At 42.0% G+C, this 25,428-nt stretch overlaps 1 protein-coding gene across 2 annotated transcripts; it reads left to right on the top strand.

Annotated features, from left to right (window-relative positions):
* Positions 1-298: 298 nt before the first annotated feature.
* LOC140458081 (uncharacterized) lies at positions 299-23,505 on the top strand. 2 transcript variants are annotated; one of them, XM_072552136.1, is made up of 6 exons: positions 299-408; positions 11,136-11,554; positions 14,076-14,195; positions 14,285-14,355; positions 14,451-14,732; positions 21,015-23,505. In XM_072552136.1, exons 2-6 carry the CDS (start codon positions 11,143-11,145, stop codon positions 21,045-21,047), a joined length of 918 nt encoding a protein of 305 aa, XP_072408237.1. In that variant the 5' UTR covers positions 299-408; positions 11,136-11,142; the 3' UTR covers positions 21,048-23,505. The 2 variants fall into 2 exon arrangements, with proteins under 2 accessions (XP_072408237.1, XP_072408236.1); XM_072552135.1 differs by lacking the exon at positions 299-408 and adding an exon at positions 561-658.
* Positions 23,506-25,428: the final 1,923 nt, after the last annotated feature.

Raw genomic sequence — 25,428 nt, 5'->3', positions numbered from 1 at the left:
TCCGAAAGCTAGTGAGCTTCCAATTAAACCTGTTGGACTATAACCTGGTGTTGTGTGATTTTTAACTAGGTATATGGAGGTCTTGTGGCAAAGTGGGTAGCATTCTCACGGAATCAGAAACTGTTGATACATGTCCACATACTCCAGGCATTCGTGGACAAGGAAGAATGTGATCATGATACAAAGTTGATTGTCAATCTGCAAATCCTTCCAACATTGTCCAGTGACAGACAAGTCTTGCGCAAAGGCTTAACTAACAGTTGTTTCCCATGTGACCTTATTTGTTTAATTGCTACTGTGAGCAGAGCAGATCTCACCGGCTGCAATACAGTCACTGGCAGTTGTCACTTGCTGCAGACTTTACAACAGGTTCTCGTAGAACAAGAAAAACTAAATTCCACATATAAGGTTTGTAATTACTTTTGTAATAGTGTTTTGGTGATACTAAGTATAAAACTGTCACATGTCAAAATCAAATATCTGCGAACAGCCATTTTTTTTAAACACGAAGAGAATTGCAGAGTTGTTTAGTGGAATGACCCACCACTGTCCACGGGCCAGGCGCACTTCAGTTCCGGGACCTTCCATTTCCCCAAAAGTAAATTGAGCTCTTAAAACAACTTCTCCACTCGGAATTTGTGGGGTAGCCGCATTTACTGTAAGTCCTACTGAAATTTTCGGTTTTATGTTTTTCCTTGTTTTGGTTGACTCCATCATCATAATAAAGTAATCCTGTTTTCTGTCCGGTTTAATTCTTCGATTTCATTTTGAAACTTTAATTTTAACGCGGGCTGTATGTTTCACGCTTTTAATTCTGTGGGAGCAATCTATAGTTCTCTGTACTAAAGCTTTCTAGTATCTGATGTTGCTCACCTATACCTTCTCAGAGTTTGCTGCTACTTCACTAGTACAGGTATGTTGTACACAGCAATTTATTAAGACAAGTGTACTTTATAAACCCAGAAACTGTTTAATGAGTAATTAGTTATTTTTTTTCTATAAATTGTTACTGAATCCAGGCTTTCTGCTCGTTAGGATATAAGCTTGTTATAATAATTCAGCTGAAAAACTTCAAATTTTGAAAATTTTACTATACTGATGATGTGAAAAGGGTTTCACACAATGGCTAGTCAAACCGGTGAGAATTCTATGAAGTCAGTGACAGATTGTGTGGCTACTCTTCTTGAATCTCTATGAAGCGCTGAATCTGGAGGAACAAGGAAAGAAAATATAAGGATAGAAAATGAAAGTGAAACAGAGAAGAATAGGTAGCCAGACTGGATTGAAAGGAAAATCTGACTATGCCAGGGATTTGAGACGTATGAAACATTCTGAGCAGGGAGTTAGAGAAGTAACATCACACTGGTGACCAAGACATGAATTTTTTTTTTGAAGAAATACAGAAGTAAATTTGAAGCCTCCTGTGTTACATTTGCAATTCTGTACACTTACACAGTTAAAACTAAACGTGCAATTAAAGTGATAAACCAGTTGCGCAATATGTGCCTTTAAGTCCAGTAGAACCTGTGGAAGTCATAAAGGGTTTTATCTAATGGCATTTTACTACAACATGTTAAAAGTACCTCTAGGATGCTGATCATTGGGCTCCAGATTATTAGTGACACAACGTACAAACACAAAATGTGTACTAAAACTCTGTGCAAGTCCAGACACGCTGACTCTATAGAAGTTACTTGGGAAGTTTGGATTTCCAATGGGCAATTCTCCAAGAGCTCTCATGAAAACTTTGGACAATTCCAAGTTACTTACCTGAATAGCTACCCAGGAAGTGTTAAATGGGCATTCTAGCTGACTGTCTCTGCCTCTTAACTATCAGTTTCTGACTAGTCCTCAATTAGATTTGGTTACCACTCCCTATTACCCTACACTGGCAGGGAAATTTACTAGAACTGCTTGGGAGGATTTAACTAGTAAGGTGGGGGTGGGACCCAGGGAGATAGTGAGGAAAGAGATCGATCTGAGACGGGTACGGCTGAGAACAGACGTGAGTCAAACAGACAAGGTAGGACTAATAAATTAAACTGCATTTATTTCAATGCAAGGGGCCTAACAGGGAAGGCAGTTGAACTCGGGTCATAGTTAGGAACATGGGACTGGGATATCATTGCAATTACGGAAACATGGCTCAGGGATTGGCAGGACTGGCAGCTGAATGTTCCAGGATACAAAGTCTACAGGAAGGATAGAAAGGGAGGTAAAAGAGGAGGGGGAGAGGCCTTTTTGATAAGGGATAGCATTACAGCTGTGCAAAGGGAGGATATTCCTGGAAATACATCCAGGGAAGTTATTTGGGTGGAACTGAGAAGTAAGAAAGGGATGATCACCTTTTATTGGGATTGTATTATAGACCCTTTTCCTCCCCCACCCCCCAATAGTCAGGGAAATTGAGAAACAAACTTGTAAAGAGATCTCCGCTATCTGTAAGAATTATATGGTGGTTATGGTAGGGGATTTTAACTTTCCAAACATCGACTGGGACTGCCATAGTGTTAAAGGTTTAGATGGAGAGGAATTTCTTAAGTGCGTACAAGACAACTTTCTGATTCAGTATGTGGATGTACCAACTAGAGAAGGTGCAAAACCTGGCCTACTTGGGAAATAAGGCAGGGCAGGTGACTGAGGTGTCAGTGGGGGAGCACTTTGGGGTCAGCGACCATAATTTTATTTGTTTTAAAATAGTGATGGAAAAGGATAGAACAAATCTAAAAGCTGAAGTTCTAAATTGGAGAAAGGCCAATTTAGACGGTATTCGGCAAGAACTTCGGAAAGTTGATTGGAGGCAGATGTTTGCAGGTAAAGGGACGGCTGGAAAATGGGAAGCCTTCAGAAATGAGATAACGAGAATCCAGAGACAGTATATTCCTGTCAGGGTGAAAGGGAAGGCTAGTAGGTATAGGGAATGCTGGATGACTAAAAAAATTGGGGTTTGGTTTAGAAAAAGAAGGATGCATATGTCGGGTATAGACAGGATAGATCGAGTGAATCCTTAGATGAGTATAAAGGAAGTAGGAGTATACTTAAGAGGGAAATCAGGAGGGCAAAACGGGGACATGAGATAGCTTTGGCAAATAGAATTAAGGAGAATCCAAAGGGTTTTTACAAATAATATTAAGGACAAAAAGGTAACTAGGGAGAGAATAGGGCCCCTCAAAGATCAGCAAGGCAGCCTTTGTGTGGAGCCACAGAAAATGGGGGAGATACTAAACAAATATTTTGCATCAGTATTTACTGTGGAAAAGGGAATGGAAGATGTAGACTGTAGGGAAATCAATGGTGACATCTTGCAAAATGTCCAGATTACAGAGGAGGAAGTGCTGGGTGTCTTGAAATGGTTAAAGGTGGATAAATGGTTAAAGGTGTACTCTGTAGGAAGCTAGAGAAGTGATCACTGGGCCTCTTGCTGAGATATTTGTATCATCGATAGTCATAGGTGAAGTGCTGAAAGACTGGAGGTTGGCAAATGTGGTGCTACTGTTTAAGAAGGGTGGTAAGGACAAGCCAGGGAATTATAGACCGGTGAGCCTGACCTCGATGGTGGGCAAGTTGTTGGGGGAAATCCTGAGGGACAGGATGTACATGTATTTGGAAAGGCAAGGACTGATTAGGGATAGTCAACATGGCTTTGTGTGTGGGAAATCATGTCTCACAAACTTGATGGAGTTTTTTGATGAAGTAACAAAGAAGATTGAGGGCAGAGCAGTAGATGTGATCTAATGGACTTCAGGAAGGTGTTCGACAAGGTTCCCCATGGGAGATTAATTAGCAAGGTTAGATCTCAGGAATACAGGGAGAACTAGCCATTTGGATACAGAACTCTCTCAAAGGTAGAAGACAGAGGGTGGTAGTGGAGGTTTGATTTTTAGACTTGAGGCCTGTGACCAGTGGAGTGCCATAAGGATCGGTGCTGGGTCCTCTATTTTTTTGTCATTTACATAAATGATTTGGATGCGAGCATAAGAGGTACAGTTGGTAAGTTTGCAGGTGACGCCAAAATTGGAGGTGTAGTGGACAGCAAAGAGGGTTACCTCAGATTACAACAGGATCTGGACCAGATGGGCCAATGGGCTGAGAAGTGGCAGATGGAGTTTAATTCAGATAAATGTGAGGTGCTGCATTTTAGGAAAGCAAATCTTAGCAGGACTTATACACTTAATGGTAAGGTCCTTGGGAGTGTTGCTGAACAAAGAGACCTTGGAGTGCAGGTTCATAGCTCCTTGAAAGTGGAGTTGCAGGTAGATAGGATAGTGAAGAAGGCATTTGGTATGCTTTCCTTTATTGGTCAGAGTACTGAGTACAGAAGTTGGGAGGTCATGTTACAGCTGTACAGGACATTGGCTAGGCCACTGTTGGAATATTGCGTGCAATATTCGGAATATCGGAAAGATGTTGTGAAAGTTGAAAGGATTCAGAAAAGATTTACAAGGATGTTGCCAGGGTTAGAGGATCTGAGCTACTGGGAGAGGCTGAACAGGCTGGAGCTGTTTTCCCTGGAGCATCGGAGGCTGAGGGGTGACCTTAGAGGTTTACAAAATTGAGGGCCATGGATAGGGTAAATAGACAAAGCCTTTTCCCTGGGGTCGGGGAGTCCAGAACGAGAGGGCATAGGTTTAGGGTGAGAGGGGAATGATATAAAAGAGACCTAATGGGCAACCTTTTCATGCAGAGGGTGTACGTGTATGGAATGAGCTGCCAGAGGATGTAGTGGAGGCTGTTACAATTGCAACATTTAAGAGGCATTTGAGTGGGTATATGAATAGGAAGGGTTCGGAGGGATATGGGTCGGGTGCTGGCAGGTGGGACTAGATTGGGTTGGGATATCTGGTTGGTATGGACGGGTTGTACCTAAGGGTCTGTTTCCATGCTGTACATCTGACTCTAACCACCTGACTAGTCCCTGACTTGGCTACACTTCCTGACTTCACTAATCGCCTGACATCTTATTCATTTAAGATTAGAGTGGTGCTGGAAAAGCACAGCAGGTCAGACAGCATCTGAGGAGCAAGAAAATCAATGTTTTCATTCCTGAGGAAGGGCTTTTGCCCGAAATGTCACTTTTCTTGCTTCTCGGATGCTGTCTGACCTGCTGTACTTTTCCAGCACCACTCCTAATCTTGACTCTGATCTCCAGCATCTGCAGCCCTCACTTTCACCACCTTACTCATTTACCTCATCCAGCCTATCCATTCACTTACTTATCCACCCATTTGCTAACGTTCACACTGGACCTTTAGACCTATCTTAAGGCAGCTTGTGCTATTAAAAGGAGACATCCTAGTGATGGAAAAGGATAGACCAGATCTAAAAGTTGAAGTTCTAAATTAGAGAAAAGCCAATTTTGATGGTATGAGGCAAGAACTTTCAAAAGCTGATTGGGGGCAGATGTTTGCAGGTAAAGGGACAGCTAGAAAATGGGAAGCCTTCAGAAATGAGATAGCAAGGGTCCAGAGAAAATATTCCTGTTCGGGTGAAAGGAAAGACTGGTAGGTACAGAGAATGCTGGATGACTAAAGAAATTGAGGGTTTGGTTAAGACAAAGAAGGAAACATATGTCAGATATAGACAAAATAAATCGTGTGAATCCTTAATATACGCCTACTGCCTTTATATTCTTAAGAGGGAAACCAGGAGGGCAAAACGGGGATGTGAGAAAGCTATGGCAATGACAAAAGGGAGTTAGGGAGAGAATGTGACTCCTCAAAGGCTGCCTTGCTGATCTTTGTGTGAAGCTGCTTGAAATGGGGGAGATACTAAACGAGTATTTTGTATCAGTATTTACTGTGGAAAAGGACATGGAAAATATAGAATGTAGGGAAATAGATGGTGATATCTTGAAATAGGTCCATACACAGGAGGAAGTGCTGAATGTCTTGAAATGCATAAAAGTGGATAAATCCCCAGGACCTGATCAGGTGTACTCTAGAACTCTGTGAAAGCTAGCAAAGTGATTGCTGGGCTTCTTACTGAGATATTTGTATCATAAATAGTCACAGGTGAGGTGCTGGAAGACTGTGGAAGTTGAGTAACATGGTGCCACTGTTTAAGAAAGGTGGTAAGGATAAGCCAGGGAACTATAGACCAGTGAGCCTGAATATCTGTGGTGGGCAAGTTGTTGGAGGGAATCCTGAGGGACAGGATGTACGTGTACTTAGAAAGGCAAGGACAGATTAGAGATAGTCAACGTGGCTTTGTGCGTGGGAAATCATGTGTCTCAAACTTGATTGAGTTTTTTGAAGAAGTAACAAAGAGGATAGATGAGGGCAGAACGGTGGACTATCCATATACAACAAACTTTTATCTACCCACCTCCATAACCAGCGCTCCTCAAACATTCCAGAAGGTTCCCCTGGCCTCTGGAACTGCTTGGACTCCATTAGCCATGTGGCTGGTGCAGCTGCCACCCTCATGCTGATTGATGTCACTTCCGCCCCCATCATGGCCACTCCCACAACCATTTCACCCCCCTCAATTCCTCATCCACCACACGTGACATCACTTCCGCCCCTCACATCATTGCTGATGTCACACACTCAGTGACTTCCGCCACCCCACTGCCGTGCCTGCCGCCACTTCTGCCCCCACCGACACCACTCACCTGCATTCTGCTGACACACTGCCCACGTATCCCACTGTCAACATTCCTGCCCCCAGAACCTGAGGGGGACACCACCCCCTGCTCATGACTCCACCCCCATTCTCCCCACCATCACACCCACTCCAGTTACTGGCTCCGCCCCGCTCCCAGCCCTGCCAAGTTTTCACCATCCCTCCAGACCTTCCCCTTACTGAGGACGAACGATCAGTCCTCAGCAAAGGACTCACCTTCATCCCCCTCCGTCCACGCATCAACGAATTTAATACATGCCGTGACGTTGAACAATTCTTCCTCCGCCTCCGAGCTTACTTTCACAATCAGGACTCCTGCCCACCTCCAACACTGCATCTACCTGGACACCCCGCGCTGGCCTATTACCCACCCTCAACCTCTTCATTTCCAACTGCCGCTGGGACATTAACTGCCTCAACCTGTCTTACCCTTTTTCTTCCTCGCATTCTCACAATGCGCAACCCTCCAATCCCAACCTCACCATCAAGCCAGCAGATAAAGGGGGCACAGTGGTAGTCTGGCGCACTGACCTCTACACCGCTGAAGCCAAACGCTAACTCAAGGACACCTCTTCCTACCGTCCCCTCGACCATGACCCCACCCCCCATCACCAGACCATACAGAACCTCATCACCTCAGGAGATCTCCCACCCACAACTTCCAGACTCATAGTCCGGGAACCCTGCACCGCCCGGTTCTACCTCCTTCCCAAGATCCACAAGCCTGACCATCCTGGCCGACCCATTGTCTCAGCATGGTCCTGTCCCACTGAACTCCTCTCTGCCTACCTCAACACTGTCCTCTTTTTTTTTTTTTTTTTCCCTCCCCCCCCCCCCCCCCCCCCCCCCCCAGTCCAGGAACTACCCACATACGTTCGAGACACCACCCACGCCCTCCACCTCCTCCAAGACTTCCGTTTCCCCGGCCCCCAATGCCTCATCTTCACCATGGATATCCAATCCCTCTACACCTCTATCCGCCATGACCGGGGCCTCCAAGCCCTCCGTTTTTTCCTCTCCAGACGTCCCCAACAGTACCCTTCCACCGACACTCATTTGTTTGGCCGAAGTGGTCTCACCCTTAACAATTTCTCCTTCGAATCCTCCCACTTCCTCCAGACCAAAGAGGTAGCCATGGGCACACGTATGGGCCCCAGCTATGCCTGTCTCTTTGGCTACGTAGAACAGTCGATCTTCCGTAATTACGCCAGCACCACTCCCCACCTCTTCCTCCGCTACATTGATGATTGCATTGGTGCTACCTCATGCTCCTGCAAGGAGGTTGAGCAATTAATCAACTTCATCAACACATTCCACCCTGACCTTAAATTTACCTGGAAGAGCATAGCAGTTCAGGCAGCATCCAACGAGCAGCGATATCAACGTTTCGGGCAAAAGCCCTTCATCAGGAATAAAGGCAGTGAGCCTGAAGCATGGAGAGATAAGCTAGAGGAGGGTGGGGGTGGGGAGAGAGTAGCATAGAGTACAATGGGTGAGGAGATGAAGGTGATAGGTCAAGGAGGAGAGGGTGGAGTGGATAGGTGGAAAAGAAGATAGGCAGGTCGGACAAGTCAAGGAGGCAGTTACTGAGCTGGAAGTTTGAAACTAGGATGAGGTGGGGGAAGGGGAAATGAGGAAGGAGTTGAAGTCCACATTGATGCCCTGGGGTTGAAGTGTTCCGAGGCGGAAGATGAGGCGTTCTTCCTCCAGGCGTCTGGTGGTGAGGGAGCGGCGGTGAAGGAGGCCCAGGACCTCCATGTCCTCGGCAGAGTGGGAGGGGGAGTTGAAATGTTGGGCCACGGGGCGGTTTGGTTGATTGGTGCGGGTGTCTCGGAGATGTGATGACCGACTTGACACTGACATTTTTTACAAACCCACTGACTCCCATAGCTACCTGGATTACACCTCTTCCCACCCTACCTCTTGCAAAAATGCCATCCCGTATTCCCAATTCCTCCGCCTCCGCAGTATCTGCTCCCAGGAGGACCAGTTCCACCACAGAAAACACCAGATGGCCTCCTTCTTTAGAGACCGCAATTTCCCTTCCCACGTGGTTAAAGATGTCCTCCAACGCATCTCGTCCACATCCTGCACCTCCGCCCTCAGACCCCACCCCTCCAACCGTAACAAGGACAGAACGCCCCTGGTGCTCACCTTCCACCCTACAAACCTTCGCATAAACCAAATCATCCGCCGACATTTCTGCCACCTCCAAACAGACCCCACCACCAGGGATCTATTTCCCTCCCCACCCCTTTCCGCCTTCCGCAAAGACCGTTCCCTCTGACTACCTGGTCAGGTCTACACCCCTGTACAACCCAGCCTTCCATCCTGGCACCTTCTCCTGCCATCGCAGGAACTGCAAAACCTGCACCCACACCGCCTCCCTCCCCTCCATCCAAGGCCCTAAAGGAGCCTTCCACATCCATCAAAGTTTTACCTGCGCATCCACTAATATCATTTATTGTATCCGTTGCTCCCGATGTGGTCTCCCCTACATTGGGGAGACTGGGCGCTTCCTAGCAGAGCGCTTTAGGGAATATCTCCGGGACACCCGCACCAATCAACCACACTGCCCTGTGGCCCAACATTTCAACTCCCCCTCCCACTCTGCTGAGGACGTGGAGGTCCTGGGCCTCCTTCACCGCCGCTCCCTCACTACCAGATGCCTGGAGGAAGAATGCCTCCTCTTCCACATCGGAACACTTCAACCCCAGGGCATCAATGTGGACTTCAACAGTTTCCTCATTTTCCCCTTTCTCCCCCCCACTTCACCCTGGTTCCAAACGTCCAGTCAGCACTGTCCCCATGACTTGTCCTACCTGCCTATCTTCTTTTCCACCTATCCACTCCACCCTCCCTGACCTATCACCTTCATTCCCTCCCCCACTCACCTATTGTACTCTATGCTATTTTCTCCCCACCTCCACCCTCCTCTAGCTTATCTCTCCACGCTTCAGACTCACTGCCTTTATTCCTGGTGAAGGGCTATTGCCCAAAACGTCAATTTTGCTGCTCCTAGGATGCTGCCTGAACTGCTGTGCTCTTCCAGCACCATTAATCCAAAATCTGGTTTCCAGCATCTGCAGTCATTGTTTTTACCTATATGGACTTCAGTAAGGCGTTCGACAAGGTTCCTCATGAGAGACTGGTTAGCAAGGTTAGATCTCATGGAATATAGGGAGAACTAGCCATCTGGATACAGAACTGGCCAAAGGTAGAAGATAGAGGGTTGCTTTTCAGACTGGAGGCCTGTGACCAGTGGAATGCCACAAGGGTTGGTGCTGAGTCCACTACTTTTTGTCATTTATATGAGCATAAGAGTATATTTAGTAAGTTTACTGATGATACTGAAATTGGAGGTGTAGTGGACAGTGAAGAAGGTCACGCTAGATTACAATGGGATCTTGATCAGATGGGCTAGTGGGGTGAGAAATAGCAGATGTTGCATTTATCTGAATTAAACTCCATACTGCATTTTAGGAAAGCAAATCTTAGCAGGTCTTATACACTTAATGGTAAGGTCCTAGGGAGTGTTGCTGAACAAAGAGACCTTGGAGTGCAGTTTCATAGCTCCTTGAAAGTGGAGTCTCAGGTAGATAGGATAGTGAAGAAGACGTTTGGTTTGCTTTACTTTATTGGTCAGAATATTGAATACAGGAGTTAGGAGGTGATGTTGCAGCTGTACAGAACATCAGTTAGGCCACTGTTGGAATATTGCATTTCTGGTCTCCTTCCTATCGGAAACTTGTAAATCTTTTCTGAACCCTTTCAAGGATGTTGCCAGGGTTGGAGGATTTGAGCTATAGGGAGAGGTTGAAAAGGCTGGGGATGTTTTCCTTGGAGCATCGGAGGCTGAGGGGTGTCCTTATACAGGTTTATGAAATCGAGGGCCATGGGCCCTGGGGTCAGGGACTCTAGAACTAGAGGGCATAGGTTTAGGGTGAGAGGAGAAAGATATAAAAGAGACCTAAGGGGCAACTTTTTCACTTGGGGTGGTCCATGTATAGAATGAGCTGCCAGAGGAAGTGTTGGAGGCTGGTACAATTGCAACATTTAAGAGGCATTCGGATGGGTATATGAATAGGAAGGGTTTGGAGGGATATGGGCCGGTGCTGGCAGGTGGGACTAGATTGGGTTGGGATATCTGGTCGGCATGAATGAGTTGGACTGAAGGGTCTGTTCCTGTCTTGTACATCTGACTCTACATCCATTCCCCACACCATCCTATCCACGCTCCACTGCCATTCTCTACCACAGTGATCAGGCCCTGACTGTTTGACCAGCATTTCTGCAGAAACAAAGCTTGGAACACCCAGCAATAATGTGGATCAGCATTGAGGCAGGCACATTTGAGTGGAGCAGCAGTCTAGTGATTGCTGCTATCTGGAAGACCAGGTCAACTGTTTCTTCTATCTGCATGTGATAACCACTGATTTTGTTGTTTCTCAGCAGGAATACAGGATATTATTGTCTGTAATATTAAATGCATTTTGTTCTCCTTTTTCTAGGTAAAATATGGGTCCATCTGATGCAGGAGAAGATAGTTCCATGTTGGACTACAGCGCTACAGATGGCAACAGTTGTGAGTTCAGAATATTGATGGCCTACGCACAAAGGACTTTGCCAATGGCTAAAGCATCTAAAACTGTTAAAGAGGAAGCACACATGCCTTTAGTTGAAGAGAGCAGTGGGAGTGCATCAAAAGTTGAATTACGTCAAACAGACAAAATCCAATTTGATGGAAAAGTGAAAAGTCATGCTTGTAAAGTCAAACACAGGAGAAAACCTCTATGGAAAAGGATTCCATGTTTACGAGGAGAAACCGACAAATCTGACATTAATTTGAAAGAGCAAGGAATGAAGGAAGAGGATAAGATGGAATGTAAATCTTCACATGAATTTGCAGTTCCAGACACCACACAACAGAGTAAGTGTTTTGATTCATGATAGTAAATAATGTCTTTAAAGGAGGGGTTAGAGAGAGAGAGAAAGGCAGACAAATTATAATATTTGGAGCCTAAGTTGAACACCAACATCAACACTCAGAGCATTATCTCCGGTTGCTGGATAGATCAGGAAACATTTCACCCTGTTCCCACCAACATCCTGGCATATTTTGTTCAAGTCGAGCACCCTCCTGCACCTGTGAGATTTGCAAATTCAGCATGTATTGCAAATTGCAGCTTTTGATCTGTGTGGTTTAATTTTTGGGATAAAGTGCAACAAATATTGAGTGGTAAGTGAAGACATTCTCTACTTGGTTTTAACTATATATGACTCAAAGTTACTTTTACTTTGGTACTAATTTAATAATACTTAATAATATTGCTCAGCATGGTTCAATCAGATTTACAGCATATTGTCAGGACAAGATTGATGGAACATTGCTCTAAATTGAATCATACTGCAACCAGATCCATTTGATCTAGATTCTATGCATTAATAACAAGGATCATCTTCCTCAACAGGATCCCTTATGATGATTGGTTGAGCTTGGTCAAAATTTTGGAACTCTTTTCTTTATAGCATTGTGCGTTGCCTACACCAAATAGACTGTAATGTTTCAAGAAGTCAGTTTGCTACAACCATCTTGTGTTAAATTAGGAAGGTAGTAAATATTGGCATAACCAGCATGCCTATGAAAATCTTTTTTAAAACTATGCATTAGTTGGGTTTCAGAATATTTAAAAACCAGTCTGACTTGATTTAGTTTATCTCCACTAAGCAGAAGAATATTATATTTGTCTGAACATCATCCTTGAGTTGCTGAGGAGAAAGTTTGACCAGGGCTGTCTTTCCACATGTTGTATATGGTTGTCATTTGGAGATGTAGTACGCAGGGTGGGTTTGGATTTTTCCTTAATCACATAATTTGTTAATAACTAATGTAAATCTTTTTGTATTGAATACTGTCCACTTAGTTACATAATTAAATGATTAACAGCATCCATTGAATACTCTGTGGTGAGGAAGAGAAGAAATGGCAAAACATTTAGAAAAGAATAATGAAATGTACTGTGGAACTGCCATGTCCATAGGGATTGCACTCTACTGGCGTCTTTGGTGGAGAATATTCTCATTGTTTTCTGTTGACAAAGTGTTTGTTTTACGAAGATATGCACCCTTCGGCTTGTAGAAATTAAGCTCCAACACTATTCAACATGTTCTTTCCCCTGGTGTGTGTGTGTATCTACAGGACTATTTGTGCCTAGGTACTTCATAGCTTTTTGCTTTATGCTGTAACCCTATTAGTTTGAGAAGATATTTTATACAGTAATTTCTCATATGAGGCCAATCCACCCTCTCCTTCTAAATATATTTCACACCAATTTCTAATGCAATAGAAATGTTTTGTGAGCATTACATCAGAAGCTGTCTGTAAATATTATAATATGCAGGATAATTCTATTTTTGTTTTGCATAACATCAAGGTAGTCAGTTCAAACCGTACCTCGCGACCTGAAATTGTTAATCGTTATATGCTAAGTTTATCATTACAGACAATCAAGTTTGTTCCTGCCAACTAATTCCATTAGTTTACTAGTGGATTTTAAAAACTACTGGTTCTGTAACCATCTAAATTAGATTTGTTGCCTTATGCAATAAAAAGGGTAATTGTGAAGAGATTGATTTAAGTGGCTGTGTACACAATCGATTCTTATTTACCTATAAATGCACCAGAAACTGTCAGATGGATGCTTTACTACATTTAACACTTTGATCTTTGTTTTTAATAATGTGCAGCACCACCTGTAACTGATCAACAAATGCAGTGCCAGGTACACAATTCCTAATGGCTTTAAAGATGATGACAGGTGATTTTGGCACTTTTTTTTTAAGATATGTGGCTAGCTTAGACATCCAAAGTGATTGAAAACAACAGTTATCTGTGGGTTTCCTGCAGATGCTCCGGTTTCCTCCCACAATCCAAAAATGTGCAGGTGAGGTGAATTTGCCAAGCTAAATTGCCTGTGGTGTTAGGTGAAGTGGTAAAATGTAGGAGAATGGGTCTGGGTGGGTTGCGCTTCAGCGGGTCGGTGTGGACTTGTTGGGCCGAAGGGCCTGTTTCCACACTAAGTAATCTAATCTGTCGTGATGCAGGACTTTTGGATGAAATTAAACTAATAAGTATTGCCTTGTGGACCATCAGAAAGTGAATTAGAGAAGGATACATTTAGTAACTACTTAGTTTAATTTAATTGAGAAGCTAGTGTTAAAACCGATTCCACAGATTTAAAAAACGACCACTACACTTTTCTCTACTCACAGAAAACAGGAAGCTGACCCTTCTTCAAAGTGAATTTTTCTACTTGTAGTGATCGCACCATTTCTGATAGACATGATGTAATCCTGTATTAAAAACAAATTGTTTACGATATTCATTCTTTATAAAAACAGTTTGGAAACCATCTGATTGTACAAGTTTAAATTTGTAACTCCTATTTCAGATTCACAGCTTTCTGTTAATGATCAGGTAGCTGAAATGTTGCAGGAGATTATGAACTCCAAGATGCAGAAAGGTACCTTCCGGGTGCTTCGTTCCTGTAGTTTGGAAGTTGATGGAGCTGGTAAGTAGTTGGCAAGAATAACGATCTTCTGTTTTTTTTAAAAAATAAATTTGTAAATGTTACCAATAACTAATGGACTTCTTTTACAGAAGATCATCAGAAAGCCATAGACCAGATTATTGCAATATTGACCACCGAAGGAGACCATATAAATGAAGAAGTAATTCACTTAGATTATTCCTGTGATATGTTGTGAATGTCAGTAATTAGACAATAGTTTTTCCCTGTTTGCTTAATTAATTTCCTCTGTTTTAGATTAAAAAGGATCCCCAGTTTTGCAAACTATTTGGTGAAAACTCATCTTTTTCAATTTTTCAAACCATTATGGATTCTGTTCTTGAAGCAACCTTGCCTGCAGAAATGAATTCTGAAATGGAGAGTGAAACCGAAGGAAACTTGAAGAAGATTGCCTTTGTTGTACATGCGACCACTAGGTTTGCAGCTGCTGGTCATCACCCAATGGCTCGAATTATGGGTTTTGGTGCAAAGTATTTGCAGGAACACTATGCTACTTGGGTCATGCAGAATGGAGGATGGGTAAGTTGATATGGCAAATTCTTCAACATCTCATCCTGTTTTCACCTTGATGAATATATCTCCATAAACACCAAGGCAACTTTTCAGTCTGGTTAACTGGCTCATGAAACTAAACATGCATTTGTCAATGAATCACCATTACGTAGGTTTACATTGCCTTTGTCATTTGAAATCCCTTCCTGAGTCAATTAAATTTCTTCTCACTCTACCTTGCACATCTGTCCATGGCCTTGCTCTACCCCATTTCTACAGTCTGCTCCAACTCTGCACCCTTTCTAGATTCTATTATGTGATGGATCCTTTGTGCAATCACCTCTGTGCCAGATACGCCTCAGAAATATCCAAGGTTTTTTGTGTGTGTGGTGTTCTTCCTCTGGCTATGTATCTTTTGTCAGCACCCTGTGTCCTTATGGGGAAGAAGCACCTGGCGTATGTGGTAGGTTGCCATCCTCTTGGTCCTCAGGGTCAATGGCTTGGGTGAAGGAGTGAATGTATGTGCACACCTTTAATGGACCTTGAGGATGCTGTAACCGCTATCCACAGCAGATGCCAAACTGATCATGATGGCAGCCACATGGTTGCATGATTCACTTCACTGCTACAGCTTGTGGCCAATGAGGGCAATTTTGTCCCATATACCAGTCTGTCATTCCTCTTCCTCCTTGTGCATTCGGACAAAGTCTCTGATTGCTGACACCTTAGTGATATCTCCTCCCTGGAGCTGGCAAGTGCCTGGGTGTTTCTAACTTGTGCAGAGTAGTCAAAGCAAAGTCTTCACCAGATTGTTCCCAAAATTTCTAAAGCTAACATATTTCTGCTAATTGGGGCATGCAGAGGCAGCCTTGCTTATGCTTCACGGTTCACCAAGCATCTCAGCTGGGCCTGCAGCGTCCAACCAGACATCCCCAATCACTGCCCATTGTAATTCCCCTTCCTACTCCCTTTTCCTACATGACCATCCTTAGCCTCCACTATTGCCACAATGAGCCAAACTGCAAATTGGAAAAACAACACCTCCACCTTCCGCCTGGGCAGCCTACAACCTGGAGGACTCAACATTTGAGTTCTCCATTTTCAAATAACCTCCCTTCCCAGCCCCTCCCCCTACCAGATTCATCTCTCCCATTGACTAACCAGATCGTACCCTCTACCTGTCTTCACCTGTCCCCAGTTCACCACCCTCCTCCGCCAGCTCATTTATCTGCAGTTTCCCTTGCACCTTCCCGAGTCCTGAAGTGTTACATCTGAAACAACATCGACTTCTCCACCTTCTGATGCTGCCTGGCTTGCTGTGCTCTTCCAACCTACCGCTTATCTACAGATGCTCCCTCTGAGGCCTCAACACTGTCTTCATAGATCAAGGAAGTGGCTTCCAACAAAGCTGGCTGCTTCCTCATGGAGGTGATGGAGATACAATGCAGAGAGAAATCACAGCTATTGATTAGAAGTGGTGTACAATGACAATGGGGTTAAAGTGAGAGCTGCAATGAAATAAAGAATGGTGCTTACTCAGTTGGTAGGACATCAAAGACTTTGCATTTCTGCAGGAGTCGCTCCAGTCTTTTCCTATGAGAACCAGGACTGTCTCTTTGTAGGAGGTGAAGGGTGAAATGTTGGGTAACCTGCATTTTGTCTAGGCATTTTTGGCCCTTCTAGTATTCTGAATTATTTTGCAATGGGAGAGGTTGAGTGAGGTGAAAGTGGATGGTATGGATGTTAATGCTGGTGCAGGTGGACCAAAGCTGGTGAGATGCATCGGGTGACCAAACAGGCAGTGCATGGTGAGTGGAGTTGGGATTGGGGGGGGGTGAGGTGAGCGTGAGGGAAGAGGTTAGGCAGTGGTGAGTGAGAGAGCGTGAACCTTGATGGGGGAGTGGGTGTGGCAGAAGAGAGGTGAGTGTGAGGTTGCAGAGGAAAGTGTAGCACTTGCCCCAGCAGGAATGGAAAAGGTCATTGACCTTCTTGGGTAGTGCTGATCAGTCCTCCTTACTGTCAAGATGGCAGTGACATTGGTGATGACCTCAGATCAGGCTGCCAAAATCTGATGGCATGACGTCCTCTGATGGTACTCTGGTATGAAGAATCCCTTTCTTTGCATTGCATCCTTATTCAGGATCTCCAAGTCTCTATTGAGGAATTGTAGTGTCATCTCCCCTTCAACATATTCAGACTCCTCCTTGACTGAACTGGGCAGCTTTGAAGTGCCAGTGCTTGACCAGGCACACAGCAGCATTTTTCATATGGCGTGAGCATCAGAAATACTGTGTTTTGATAGTTGTTCTTGAAATGGTGATGAAATTGAAATAGAATTGAGTGTTAGTGACTCCATTGGGGTGGGATAGGCATTTAATGAAGTGTGTTTGGTAAAACATGGTGCAAAATCTCACAGTCTTGTGGCAAGAATCTCTCCAACAAACCCAACACAACTGTCTCTTAGCTAAAAAAAAAATCCGTGCATGCTTTCTGCAGTGATTTCAATGCCATTATTGAATTGCTAATGACCTCCGTCTGGTGTGAGTGGATGAGTTCCTGTAAGAATGTCAACATTTACAGTGTCTACCTTATGCTGGAAATGGTTTAAGCTGGTGATGTTATTCTGGTGTTTCACCTGTTATGGACCAGGCCAGACACCCTCAAAACATTTCCAGAAATACCCTAAATTATAATCAAGTTGTCCCTAAATCCCATTAAAAACTAGACCTTCCAGCGTCTCTGGAGAGGATAAAAAAACAGGACAACATAATCTTGTTAAAGGAGCAGCAGCATCAAGCATCTCACAGCATCCAACGCAAAGTACTGAAGTAACACTTCTTGGAACTGGGTGTCTTAACGAAACTACAAAGCTAATTTAGGGAACTCCAGTGTCCTCCCCAAAGCTTTCAATGGAGCTGTTCCAGGTACTTTCTGATTTGCAATACTACAGAGCATCCTTGCACATAGAAACCCTATCCTTTGAAAAACCGAGCTAAAAATTAGTTTTCAAAAGTGTCATTTTTTATAACTTTCCCATTTGATTAAAAATTCTCTGAATAAAAAGAACCTTCAAATACTGGTCCACTTTTGAGTACAACAATAGCATGTGAATTCTTAAAGCATTCTTTAATACTTAAGGCAGGGATAGACAAGTTTTTAGTCTCTTGGGGAATCGAGTGATGTTAGAAGTGATGAGGAAAGTGAAGCTGAAGACCAATATCAGCATTGAATGGTGGAGCAAGCTTGATGGGCAATTAACTGTGGATATTAAGATTATTGATCTTCCCAGTGTCTTGGATAACTGATATATAACAATACCATTCTATTAGCCTTCCTAATTACATCTTGAACCTGCAATCTAGCCTTTGCTCAATTTATGCATGAGGACATCCGAATCGTTCTGCATCTCCCATCTTTACAATCTCTGAATTTAGATAATGCTGTTTTTTTTTAAATTCTTCCTTCCTGCCAAAATGGACAATTTTACATTTTCCCATGTTGTATTGCATTTGCCAGATGTTTGCCCACTCGCTTAACATAATTGTATCCCTTTTTGTTTTGTAGCCTCCTTGCGTCCTCTTCACAACTTGTTTTTCTAACTGTCATTGCAAACTTAGCAACTGCTATCGGTCAGCAAGTAATTTCAATAAATTATAAAATGAGGGCTGCACACTGATCCCTGAGGTAGACTATTTGTTACAACTTGCCACGTTAAATACTAATTTATACCTACTCAAAGTTTTCTGTTCACTCTCCATCTTCTATCTCTGCCATGTCATTACATGAGCCTTTGTTTTCCTCAATAACCTTTTTGTGGCACACTATCAAGTGCCTTCTAAGTCCACAATTCCCCTTCATCCACAGGACAGGTTACTACTTCAAAGAACTCCAATGAACTGATTAAATATGATTTCCTCTTCACAAAACCATGTTGACTCTGCCTGGTTACCTTGAATGATTTTTTTATAAAATGCTCTGCTGTCAAGTCTTTACTAATAGCTTCTGAAATGTTCCCTCTGACTAATACTAAGCTAACTGGCCTGTAGCTTTCTGTCAACCTCCCCATTTTGTACAAAAGGAGTTGGATTTTCTAACTTTTCAATGTAATGGAACCTTCCCTGAATAAAAGAAACCTTGGAAAATTAAAACAACAACATATTACTTATCTCATTAGCTGCAACATTTTAAGACCTGATAATTAAGTCCATGAGGACCTTTAGGATTTGTCAGCTTACAATTCTAACAATTTCTTCAGTAGCACTATTTCTTGGTTCTAATTTTCCTGAGTTCCTCCCTCTCCATTTTGAGCAATTTTGGAGATATTACATTTATCACTCTGTAGTGAAGATCAATGCAAAATACCTGTACAATTGATCTTCCATCTCCTTATTTTTCACTATTAAATCATCAGACTCTCTCTTTCTAAAGGATAAACTCTTAACTTTTTTCTTTTGTAAATTTTTTTTTAATTTTGACTATCTGATTTTTATATTCTGACTAAATTTCTCATTCTAACTTGTCATCCTAATTAATCTTTCAGTTACACATTTGCTGTTTATATTCTGTCTAATCTATTGACATGCCATCTATCTTTGCACAGTTTTGTTTTTTTTTCTTTAAGTTTGATACTACCTTAAATACTATTTTTAACTTTTTTTTTTAAAAACCAAGGATGGTCTGTCCTCCCCTTGGAATTCTTCCTTTCTTGTTGGAATGTGCCTATTCTATGCATACTCTGATATTCCCTTAAATGTCTGTCACTGCACCTCAATGGATATATCCCTTAACCCTAATTTGCCATCTGACTTTAAAATAGCTCTGTTTTTATGCTGTCATTTATTTAAAACTTATTTGTCCATCTTTCTTTCCGACTGAATGTAATAGTTAATCAGGGTCACTGCTACCTAAGGGTATCTTCACTGTGAGATCATTCATTAATCGTGTCATATTTCACAATACCAGTGTAGAATAGCCTGTGCTGTGGTTGGAACCCAAATGTGCTGTTCTAAGAAACTGTATTGAAAACGTTCTATGAACTTGTCTTGACTATCTTTGCCCATTTGAATTTGATTTTTCAAATCTTTGTGTAGATTAAAAGATCTCATGATTCTTGCCTTATCTTTCATATTAGATCCTATGATTTATCTCTATTCACTTTTTTTTCTATGTTATTACTGTTGGAGGATCTGTACAATGTTCTCCAGTCACGTTTGCCTTTATCATTTCTCATCTCTACCCAAAGCACCTTTCTACATTCCTGACTTTATGGTGTCATCCCTCTTGATGCTAATACTATCATTAGTTTAGAGTGAAGTCTACACTTTTTCCCTAGCCTCCAGTCCTTTCTAAATTTTTTTGGAGGTGGAACTTTATACAACGTTGTTTATCTACCCTGCTGTCTAACTGCCTTTCCATGTCAGATATTCTCTTGTAGTCTTGGACCTTTCCACCCAAACTTTGTTGCTCTCGTGAATTATTTGGATGTTTTGTTGCATTGAAAGGGCTCCTCTGATCCAACATTATTTCCACTCTTTGCCCATTGGATTTGCAAAACTTGCTTAGTCATTTCCCGTGCCATATTGTCAGGTTTTGTGACATGAAACCTCTTCACTCCATTAACTACTTCTTTATATTAGTAATAGGGTGGATGGAAGAAACAAAGGTTAAGGTACAAGAAAATCATACGGGCATGGTTTCATATTAATTCCAATATGTGGTGTAACTTGCTAGAATATAATATTGTGCCATTCTAACAGCAGGTCATACAGTTAAGTAAATTGATGATTGAATTATGGGTGTGTTTGTGACCATCAGGTAAGGAAGAGAATGTCTGGTTCCCTTTATTGAATTAATCCTCTCACATATAGATTGTTCACTTGACTGAAGTACAGGAGTGGCTCGCATGTATTCAACTGCTCTCAGATTTAAGGTAGAGATTCTGGGAGGTTTCCTTTTGCATGATGAAATTGCTCTTTTAATGAAAGCTAGATAAATAATCTCAAATATTCAGTATACAGCTATGAAAGTTGCAATTTAATTACTGGGAACGAAATGTACACCTCTACCTTTTTTTGTTTTTAAAAAATAATTATATTCGGGCTTTTCCTTTTTTTTATGGCACCATTAGACTACCTTCCCCAGATATGGTCATTGTCTGTACATAGGATATATCTTACCACAGAACTGACCCATCAGTTTAATAACTTTTTTCCTTTTTTAATATTCCAGAACTGGTTGTCTTTCTTCCTAATAATCTAAGGAATACATGTGCTGTCAATAGATGATCATTCAATTTTCTTTTTATTTCAGGAAGAGCTAATCAAGGCAAAGAATACTAACTGACTGCAAGATGCCCATCTGTCACATTTCCAAGCCAGACTTTTGACTTGTATTTCTCAATCTGGTTCACATTTTGATTAAATTTAAATGTGATGTGAGATATTTGGATGTTGAATCAAATATGGAGTCTGAGACATCAGAAATTGAACCAGAATCTCTCAAAGCTTTTATTTTTCTCCAACAAAAGTTCTAAAGGCACTGCTCAATGAGTGAGATGAAGTGCTGGGAGAAGGGACAGGTGCACAGTACCACCATGTAGGAGTAGTAGGTTTGGAATCCAATATCAGGAATGCTAGACTTCAATGTAATTGAAATGAATTTTCAAAAAGTGTAAAGCTTTAATGTGCAACATGAAGGGCTATCGGGTTATTCACTCAAATGTGGCAATGTTCAGGCAAGGCCTCATGCACCTACAGGATAGTCAGCCATTGTGGAGCTAACTTCCATTGAATTTTGCCAAAAGGGAAGTCACAACATGGAGGGTTGGCTCCATAAAGCTGATGGGCAGCTGTCAGAGAAGCAAGCAAAGACAAAATGCCCTCAGTGGATTGGGAACACCTGTGATCCACTGGGGAATATCTCCTGAAAGAATAACATTAAATAAAGTGGGATTGCAAGACATGTGACTTGTCAACACCATTCTCCTGGATTCCTGAGTGGAGCAGAGAAAGGAAGAATTGGAGTCACAATGCTGCCTGAGATTGGCACTTCAGCTTCCCACAGGTATTTTAACAGCTCCATTCAGTCTGCATTAAGGTCTAACTGCCGCTTAAAAATAGTGTCACTGTCTGCCTGTACCACCCAAAACTCTGATCTGCAGCTGCCTGCTCACCTCCTTCCCCACCCCAGCACATTTTTGGCTGTACCCTGTAATTGGTAAACCACCAGCAATTGCATTCAATCTATTACTTCCACCCACACTGGCTTCACTTAAGATTTAAATTCTACCCATGGATTGTATGAAGTCATTCATAACATCAGGGCACCCAATGGTCTGAAAGCTTATTGAGTTCTTTTTTAAAATGTAGTCTGTGAAATGTAAGAACTCTGTGCAAAAATGAGGTCTTATTTCTAGGAGGTGGAAATTTCAAATAGATACTGAAAGATGAGCAGACTTTGTGAAACTATCAAAGGACAATAAGTCTGTATTTTCAGAGGAAGGTCTATAATTTCCTCAGGATGTTTGCTGTGAGCAAAGAACAGGAGAACTAGGAGCAGAAGTAGGCCATTTGGCCCATCAGCCTACTCCACAATTCATTGAGTGTAGCTGATCTGATTGTAGCCCTAATTTCAAGTGCCTGCCTGCACCTTCCATAAACCTTCAAAGTTGAATCTGCACTGCAAGGAAAAGCTCACTTTTTTTTCTCTTCCATATGCAGAGGTAGTTAAATTGAAGCTGAGAATACCCAGTGACCTCTTGCCCTCTACCTAAGAAGTGCAGTTATAAATTTCAGGAAGCAAGAAAATTGGCCTGAAGCCAGATGGTCATTTTAAGTCAAAGATCAAGACCTAATTATGTCACTGGGACCTGACTGCCATATTAAGGTGGGCCTGAATGAAGAAGCGTTCAAACTTGAAGGCTGAAGCAGGTTTATAGTGTGCCTGAGCGAGAGAAAATGTCCCTTTTTAAAAAAAAATAGATTTAATTGTGTCCTTCGTGAGACTTGGAGGACCAGGAGTTCTCCAATCTCTTTCTGCTCTTCTCCCAGTCTTTTTCTGTTGTGGAAATCGGTCAGCTATTGGGATCGAATTGCTAGATTATTTGGATCTGAGGTGAACACTCACCTGGCTACAATCACAGAAGTGAGTTCAATTTCCTGTACCTGAGCCAGGAGGCCAGGGTTCAAGTCTGAACTCTTCCAGAATTGTATAGCATCTCTGATTTACTTGTTTTTTTAAAAAATCTATTTGAATTTAAATTGAATTTTGGTTATTTTGGTATTTGTACCTGTCCTCCTCCTCCATTCAGAAGCCATTATTTTACCATGTGTAGGCCACAGGCTTAGTCTCCCCAGGGACATGTGATTGATGTTGTCAGGAGTTGGGTTGGGATGCAGTGTGGTAGGGGTCAGCTGAATTGTTGTAGATAACAATGGATGCAGCCATAACCTAATTTCATTGTCTGGGAAATTGTGGATTGTAAAGGCAGTGGGGAAAATAAAGATTAAACTAAATATCTGATGTACTGCCAGATGATTCTTCGTTTATAAGTTCCCCTTTTCCTGTTGTGGTCAGTTAGAAGTTGGAGGTGTACCTTTTTTACTATCATTAGTAAATGTTGCCAGCTTCCCGAATTGTGTATTTTCTTCACAGAATTGAAAGATCTGGAAGCTTAGACTATTGCATTTAATATGGTTTATATAAATCCAGTCAAACCAATATAAATAGAAATGCAAATGTGTGCAATTATGTATAAAAACTTTTTGAATAACTATAGTGACAAAGTTTGAAACCAGCATTATATCAGAAACTAATTAAAGATGATAAGTTTTTGTCTGTGATTTTATTGGTGTGTAAGAAGTTACATATATTAATATACTTGACTACCTGCTTGGTCTGAGTATATTCAATTAACCAAGGTTGACTGCTAACAGTTCTCACTGGAACATCATGTCAATCATGGTCCAACCAGTCAGCAAGCTCTTCCCTTGCTGTATAAATTGTGTTCCTTGTCTAACTTTGGTCTCTTGTGATCTAGTCTTTTATATACGTAAGCCAAAATAACTTTGTACAACTTTTCAGCACTGTTTTAGGTTCTGTACTTTCAAGCAATTTGTTTTGCAAACCAAGAATGTTCAAGCACTTGATTACTACTGCTCCTTGGCTGCTGCATGAACTGCTGTGCTCTTCCAGCACCACTAATCCAGAAAGCACCTAATTAAACTGACTGTGTTCCTTCAAATTGTTTTATTTTAGGACCACACCAATAGATGATTACATACAATGGCCACTAGATGGCACCAATGTCTTTTCTAAAGGTAAGCTCAACAATTGCATAGCTAACTGCCAGAAACTGATTACCTGATTCGACTAATCAATGCTGGTGTTTATGCTCCACCCAAGCAACATTCTACTTGTCTTTATTTAATATTATCAGTGTAGCTTTCCCTTTTTTTAAATGTTTACTCAGCTTCCCTTTAATTTGATACAGATACTCCTTTATTACCATACTTTACATAAATAGTTATCTACTAAATTTTCACCTGGATTTATTAATTATTCTTCCATTTAATACCTCCTACTTTTCATCACCCCAAAGTTTAAGCATTTTTTAAAAAAAAAGTTATTCTGTTAAACAGAAGTTTCAGAACTTCACTGCAGGAACTTCGCAGGTGAATCACAGTCCCATGACATGAATAGTCCTGAAATAATGCTGAGAGCTTTTGATGTTCCCAGGTGGTCTCCACTGAATAAAAATGACCTTATACCATTGTTTGGTTAATTACTCGTCCTCGTTTTTCCATTTGCATAATGAATCAATTTCTACCCACTTTTGGGGTATTAAAGGACTTAAGTTGCTCAGTCAGTTTCAACTGTAAAATAGCATATGCTTCAGGCCTTCAAATTACAGTCCTTGCCTCCACTCTTTACAGTGCTGCCTGTTCCTGTTACCCTGCTTAGCTAATTCCAACTTGAAGTTCATTTGGTCGTTTCATTTGAACATACTTACTCTCTGATTCATTTTAAAATTCCCACCTCTTGCCCTCTATACATCCTATTTGTAGCTCCTCAGTCAAGGGGAATAGGGCCTTCCTATCTACTCCTAACAAGGATTAATCATTTAGCAATTCATTCCTACAGCGTATTAACTAGAAATTGCATGTAGTGAGTTATGTAGTTCCAGGATTAATTCACATTCTTTTCCCTATGCTTTGCCTGATCCTGTTAAGTTCTCTCTCTATGTCTTCATGACTATTCAGAGAAATGCAATTGTACTTAGTGCATTGGCTAGTTTGACGTAGTCATCTGCCCTCGACTTCTGTTCTAAGTGTCTTTTTGTGCAGTCTGTAGCAGCCATGAAAACCGATCACTTGAAGCCTGGTATCAGGAACAGTGCAGCTGAAAATATACCAATGGGCCTTTTCTGCACTTTGACTCTGTAGGGGAGCTAGCTACTGAAATAAACAGGAAGTAATTAAAATAAAATACCAACTGTGAATTACTGCGTAATACAAAATGGTTCTTTCACACTTCCTGCTGTTGTGGGAAAGAAAGGAGACATGAAGAAGAAAAATCTTTTTCCATACTCTCTGCAGAACTATAGAAATAATTGTAATAATTTTATAATAAACCTGAGCAAATAGGAGTAGTAAACCTGCTCTCTAGCTGGAGAAAGAGTGCTACCTAAATCTCACTAAGGAGCTGAAAGGCCAGCTGCAGAGAC

Source organism: Chiloscyllium punctatum, chromosome 32, assembly GCF_047496795.1.
Source record: "Chiloscyllium punctatum isolate Juve2018m chromosome 32, sChiPun1.3, whole genome shotgun sequence".
In the NCBI taxonomy this organism is placed as follows: Eukaryota; Metazoa; Chordata; class Chondrichthyes; order Orectolobiformes; family Hemiscylliidae; genus Chiloscyllium; species Chiloscyllium punctatum.
The sequence above is the reverse complement of the archived record's forward strand: the minus strand, read 5'-3'. Positions and strand labels throughout refer to the sequence as shown.